Source organism: Colius striatus, unplaced genomic scaffold, assembly GCF_028858725.1.
Source record: "Colius striatus isolate bColStr4 unplaced genomic scaffold, bColStr4.1.hap1 scaffold_44, whole genome shotgun sequence".
In the NCBI taxonomy this organism is placed as follows: domain Eukaryota; kingdom Metazoa; phylum Chordata; class Aves; order Coliiformes; family Coliidae; genus Colius; species Colius striatus.
This window is the reverse complement of record NW_026908525.1, coordinates 1,634,801-1,641,726: the sequence shown is the minus strand read 5'-3', so window position 1 is coordinate 1,641,726 and position 6,926 is coordinate 1,634,801. Positions and strand designations below refer to the sequence as shown.

Genomic DNA, 6,926 nt, shown 5'->3' with positions numbered 1-6,926 from the left:
CTGGCACAGGCTGCCCAGGGAGGGTGTGGAGGCTCCTTCCTTGCAGCTCTTCAACACCCACCTGGACACGTTCCTGTGTGACCTGATCTAGGTGACCCTGCTTCTGCAGGGGGGTTGGGCTGGATCATCTCTAAAGGTCCCTTCCACCCCTACCATTCTATATGATTACATGTGAATATAGGTTTGTGTATGTGTGTGTGCTCCAGATTTAGTATCTGTGTGCATTGTTCCTTAAAGCAGGTATTTCACTTCTCAAAGACACTTCAAGGAAATGTCATTATCAAACAAATGACAAGCCATGCTCATCAGAGTGTCTGATTTTGGGATCAGAGCCCACATTCTGTCTCTTAATTAGGCAAAACTGTGCTTGGTGTATTATATATAGAAGCATAGAATGGTAGGTTTGGAAGGAACCTTTAGAGATCATCCAGTCCAACCCCCCTGCAGTGCAGGTCAACCTAAAAAATATGGTGTAGCTGATGAACCATGGACCTCTGCACAGGAGGAACTGTCAGATCTGGTAACAGCCTGCTCTGTTGTAATTCACAGGCTGGAGAAAACCTCATGTGAGGTCAGTTCCAAGACAGACAAACTGCTCATGACAGGACTCACCAATGCAAACATGAAATACAGTGTTCAGTGGATTAATTCTACATAAGGTTCTGTCTCTGTGTCATAAACCACATGAAACAGACCTTGAGATAATTCATGAATTGGATTAAAACGAGGATTGACAACAGAAACACTGACAGTAGAAAAAGAAAGGAAAGAAATGGGAGGGAAGGAAGGAATCAAGGAGGGAAGGACAGTGGGTAAAGTTGTTTCTAACACATGTGCATTACCATAAATGCTGAGCCACAAGACACTACTGACTTGAAGGAAAAGGACAAACACACCAGTGTATGATTTTTCCTGTGCTGCTGCTTCTAAATAGCTGATGAAAAGGAGAAATGTCATGGGGAAAATGTCTTTGAAAGCATGAAAATGTCAATTTGCAGGAATAAAAGAGTTCAATGTGTTAAAACAGCAAAGTAGTTTTGTATGGAAGTTGAAGATTTAGGCGAGGAGGAGAGCGCTGTTCCTTCTGCTGCACGGGAAAAATGAGCCACTCTCTCTTTAGGGACCAGTTTAAGCTCTGAATGTTGAGTTGCTGTCATTCTATGACATGATCTGCTGGTAAGCAAATCAGATCCACACAGAATCTTGTATTTAAGTGGAAGTTTTTGTGTTTCAACTTCATCCCATCACCCCTTGTCCTGTTGATGGCTACTATAGAAAAAAGGGATGTCCCAACCTCCTGACACCCACCCTCCCTCTTCTTGATGCCCCCAGGAAGCCTTCTCAGCCACGAGGGCACATTGCTGCTCATGTTTAGCTTATTATCAATCAGGACTCCCATTAGCTGCTCTGTTTCTGTAGTTACATGACCTAGGAATCCAGAATTTCCCTTGTTGTGTTTTGAATGGGTGCCTTGCAGTGAGACTGACACTCCTTCAGATACCTGTGTTTAGTGTCTCTCCCTTGACTAGGAGGACTATTCTGCTCAGCCTGGGGTGCACTGAAGCAGTAAGCAAGATGTTTAGACAGAGGTGTGCAGTAGTATTTTATATGTCTTGGGGTACTGACCATGGTCCCACCATGGTCCTTGGTGGGAGCATAAAGGTGTGATGCTCTGGGGCACCTAAATCATCAGTGTCTAATGACATGTAGGCACATCAGTGCTATCCTTAACTTCTGTTGGCTCATGGAATAATTGATGCTGGATGAGACCTCAGGAGGTCTGAAGCACAAGCTCTTGCTCAAGCAGGTGCAGTCTGATGGATGCCAAGTGGGGCAGTTTTGAAAGAGATCTAAAGTTCCCTGTTCCCTGGCAAGTGGAGATGCCTGATGGCAGGGGGAAAGTGGCAAGAATACAGGCCAGAAATTAATTCCTTGTTGGCATCAGAAAGCTTGACTCTGTTAGTGCTTGTGAACCCTCTCTGCCTGTCCCTCAGTTGCTTTGGGAGGACTTACCTTGACTGTAGCTCTAGATCATTGCTCTACCTGATGATTCTTAATGGGCTCTGCCCCCACAGTCATCATATGCTCTGGCAAACCCTCACAGAAGTAGCTACAGTACACAGTCTGCACAGAGGGCATTGCTCTTGTATTTCCTCCACCAGTTTAGGATGCTTGTATGCATGGGAATGCAGGCATCTGCCTTTGAGCTTAGAGATTCCTTTTGTATCAAAAGAGAGAAGGAGGTAACTATGGATAGGGGTTGATTTATTTCAAAGCCACCTTATTTCTTCTGAGTAGGAAGTGAACAGATAAGTGATTTAAAAGGATTACTTTCTCTGAAAGATCATTTCTCATTTCTAGTCAGCCCTGGCATTTATCTGACATTGTACTGTAATGAGGACTGAGCAGTTTTCTGGTAGGATAGTGCTTAAATGATAACTCAGAGGTCACGTTTCAGACAGCTGATGCAGAAGGTTCAAGTTGGTATTGTTTAAAAGGTGCATTTTTTTTTTCCTCCAGAATTTCAATCCACTGCCAGCAGCTGGAAAGTTGAAGTTAAACATATGTCAGAGCATGCTGTTACAGTCTTAACTAGTACAGAGAAACAGCTCCTGTCCTGTAAAACACTGGTGCAAGCATGCACACAAACACGTGGGGCAGCAGCCAGCCTGTGTGTTACCCCTTTTTTGGTTGGTTTTGGTTGTTTTAGACAACTTCAGACACAAGATTTTAATTGTCCATCGGTGCTTGATGGCTGGAACCCGAGTTGCAGTGGTTCCACTCATTTCTGAGAGAAGTAATTAAAAGCAAAATCGAGGAGAAGAGAGCATGAAAAATGAGGAGCCCCAGACAAGTAAATCATGCAGTTCACTCTTGATGGACCTGAATTATCTCTGGATGCTTACAGTGAGAGTGTGTCTACCTGAACTGGCTGTGTTCCAAACCATAGAAGCAAAACACTGTCAGAGCCCAAGTTCTGTGCCCTGTTTTAGATGTCTAATACACAGTTTGATCCATTGTGGCTTGAGTACGCTTGTGCCTTTGGAATGGTTATAAAAGGATGCTGTGTTACAGCTCAGATGCACTGCAAGTGTCTAAATCTGGTTAAATGCATCCACACCTTCAGCTGCTCTAATTCTCCTAGTTTTGTTGTATGCCCCCTGCTTTCCCCTGTGACACTCACCTTCTGTAATGACAAAAGGCTCCTGGAAGGCTCTCCTGATGTCCCTTGGTGGCCCTGGTTCTGCATTCTAAGCTTCTGCCTGTAGCAGATTCAACACTGTGCTCCTTCTCATCCTCAGTAGAAGCACTAGAAAAAGCCTTTCCTTTTTAACTGTTTTTTCAGAGACCCTTTTACCTCCCTGTTTTGGAGGGTGTAGATGAAAGGATTTAGCATGGGAATAACAGTAGTGTAGAGGATAGAGAGGGCATTGCTTGTGTCAGGGGAAGATGTGGCGCCAGGCTGAGCATACATGAAGAAAACAGTCCCAAAGAACAAGCTGACAGCCAGCATGTGAGAAGAGCAAGTAGAGAAGGCCTTGCACCTGCTCTCAGCTGAAGACATTTGGACAATGGTGATGATTATATAACTGTAGGAGATGAAAACCACCAAGGCAGTGCCCACAATAATGGATCCACATGCCACCAGCATCACTATTTCATTGACAGCTGTGTCTGAGCAGGACGTATGCATCACTGCAGGGACGTCACAGAAGAAGTGGTTTATCTCTTTGGGCCCACAGAAGGACAAACTGAATGTAAAGCCTGTCTGGATGGTGCAGTTGATGCAGCCTGACAGGTAGGAGCCCACCACCATGAAGACACAAAGTCTTTTAGTCATAGTTATTTGGTACTGCAGCGGATTGCAGATGGCAGTGAAGCGGTCGTAAGCCATCACAGCAAGGAAGAAGGCTTCTGTTGTCCCAAACAGAGAGAAGAAGAACATTTGAGATGCACAGCCATTGTAGGAAATGCTTCTTCTGTCCAGTGAGAATATCAGCACAGCTTTGGGAGTGATGACAGAGGAGTAGCAGATGTCCAAGACAGACAAGTTCTCTAGGAAAAAGTACATGGGATTGTGCAGCTTGGAGTCCATTCTAATGACGAGGATCATGCAGGCATTTCCCAGCACAGTGACAACATCCATCGTTGAAAAGAGAACAGAGAGGAGGTGTTGTGATCCTGGGTGAGACCTGAACCCAACCAAAAGGAACTGCGTTACCTTGCTGTGGTTTTCCATGTCTCCTTTCAGGTGGCGTTCAAACAAAGAGTTAGGATGCTGTGGACTTCAGGGGCTTTGTCTGGAGAAGCAATTAGGAGAAAAAGATGAACAAGAAGATGCATGAGACATAAGAAAATGAAAGATAGATGGAAAACAACAGAAAGTGAAGATTTGTTTAATATACCTGTTTGCAGGTGAAACAGTTACCCTGTAATATTTTCTTTAGTGTAAATGAATACTCTTCATGCAGCTCCAGCTCATTTCAAAGGTCTGCCTCACAGTCAACCAAGAAACAGGCATTTCATGTCATCACCTCTGACCTAGTTATCCTTACTTTTCAATATTTCCATTCTGAGGTTAGCCATCAGTGGTTTAAATGTGGCAGACACAAACAGATCAAACCAAGCCTGGGATGGCTAATGTAGACCCACGAAATACTGGCTGCTTGGTGATGCACTTACTTTCCAGAACTGTTATTCATGAGCCCTGTTTACTCAAGTGCTCTGGCATCAAAATCAAGACAACTATTTTTAAGCCTGCTCCATCACTAAACAGCAAAGCAAAGATCAGACTTCACAAGCCACAATGCACATACCTCGTAATATCGTGATTAGAGCCAGGGGTGGCTTTTTGGACAGATTTCCTGAGCACATTGCCAAAAACATAGAGTATTTTTTTCTACTCAGCTGTTTTTTTTTCAGTAGTCTTCCTGGTAAGAGGTAGATCACTGGCCTTTCATCTCCCTGGTTATGAGAGCGTTCTCCTCAGCACGTTGCTCACACGTGCTTTAAAAGGTGTGCACACACTGGGGATTCAGCTCCTAGAGCCTGACATCTCCACAGCAAACATCCAAATCTCAAATGAGAGATTTCCCCCTGGTGGAATTTGCCTTTGCCTGCAAAAGAAGAGAAACCAAGGGAAAACCCACTCAAGGCAAACTGTAATGCTGCCTCTGGCTCTGTTTTTATCACTAGCACAGAACTCTCCAGCTTTCAGGTTTCTCTCCAATAAGCAAAGCACTATGGACCTGATATGAAACCTGCTTCCTTCCAGAATGCCCAGATAGAACACACACCATTGCCTTCTCCCCCAGTCAATGTGCTTCCCTTCCTTAACTAAAACCAGTCTTTTACTAAATGTGCTTTTTTTTTAACGTGACTGGCAGGGGGAGGGGATTCTGATGGTTAAATCTGTGGTTCCTGCCTCTAAGGGAGAACTGGCCTGGATTCCAGGAACCACTCCAGGCAGGAGAAAGCATCTCACAGCTCCTGTGTGGCTCTCTCAGACACTCTAGGACATGCTGTTAGTTTTCATCAGGCAAACTTGCACTCTCCTCAGCACAGAAGCATCCCATTTAGTTACAGTAGGCCCTATTAAATTCTCCTTGTTTTAGAAGGTGGCTTTAAATAAATCCTGGTGAAATAACTGTTTTTCTTCTTGCTACACAAACTTCCCGTGGTACTTTGGCTCAGCACCTTCCACAGCCTCTACTTTTGCACACACCAGCTCCCAGAGGCAGATGTTAAGACTGAGAGAGGGCAAAGTTCTCAAGAGCTAAGATTGAGCTCCTAGTCTTACCTACATTACTTGGGGGAGGTGATGTTTTCACAATAAAGGCACCATACCTTGAATTTGTGAAGGTGTTTGTGAGGAAAGTTTCTTGTAATCAACTTTCAGATGCAAGAGAGAACTTGCATTCTCAGAAGGGCTGTGTAATAAGTAATGGTAAAAATTGTTATTGTTGAGCAAATCGAGTGGGATTCAGTTGTGTTGTGCATGTTGTTATAAGCAATGACTCTGTTTGTGTAAGTTTTATTATGTCTTGTAATAGTAGTTAAGTGGTTAAGCCAACACCTGGGCAGCGCTGGGAAGGTGCAACAAAATAGCGAAACTTCAAAGGCAGGAACACCCAGCAACATTTTTCACCAATCTGGAGCTGGTAGATGAGCAAGGACGACCGTGGACACTGTCAACTGACCAACCAGAGACCGATTCCTCGCAGTGTCCCAGCCCATGAAGGGGGGGAAAACATATATAAGGACATGCAAAGAATGAATGTGTGTGCCGTGGCGGAACTGTTGCACTTCCCCCGGTCACCCAGCGCTGTTTGCCCTTTTATCGCTTGCTACAATTGGTTTAATAAAATTCTGTTTGGTTAAGAAAGCTTTAGAGGCTGATTCCTCTATAACAATTTGGTGCCGTGACTCGGATTCTCGAGCTTCGGCGGAGGACCCTCGCACATCGGGACGGCGCCTCGTCTTTTTTTTGACGATCCCGGGGTGAGTTGGGGACTCCTCGAGGCCCTTGAATTCCGAACCCTAAATTTCGATAATTGGGCAAAGAATTGGACCCCGTAAACTTTGTGCACGAAGAACCGGACGAAGACCCCAGGGAGGGTAAGGATTCCGTTCAGAACTGGACGAAGACCCCAGAGAGGGTAAGGATTCCGTTCGGTTGGGGTGGGTTTCCTGGAGTGTGCTTGAGTGAGACGCCCCCTTGGGGGAAGCGAAGCGAGTGTGGACCCTGCCTCGAGGCAGGGCGGGACTCTCTTGTAGTGCGGTTCTCATTGCCCGCGAGGGCGTGAGCCACGAACGAGGGGTGCGTGTGTGTGTGCGTAAGAAGGCACTCCGGAAGATGGGACAGAAGAAGAGCAAGCCTTCTGATCTCATGGGGAAGGGACCCAAGGAGAGGTTACCAGATATTC

At 45.4% G+C, this 6,926-nt stretch overlaps 1 protein-coding gene across 1 annotated transcript; it reads right to left on the bottom strand.

Moving 5' to 3' along the window:
* Positions 1 to 3,310: 3,310 nt before the first annotated feature.
* LOC104562768 (olfactory receptor 9S13-like) lies at positions 3,311 to 4,246 on the bottom strand. The gene has a single exon (XM_010208980.2). It carries the CDS (start codon positions 4,238 to 4,240, stop codon positions 3,311 to 3,313), a length of 930 nt encoding a protein of 309 aa, XP_010207282.2. The 5' UTR covers positions 4,241 to 4,246.
* Positions 4,247 to 6,926: the final 2,680 nt, after the last annotated feature.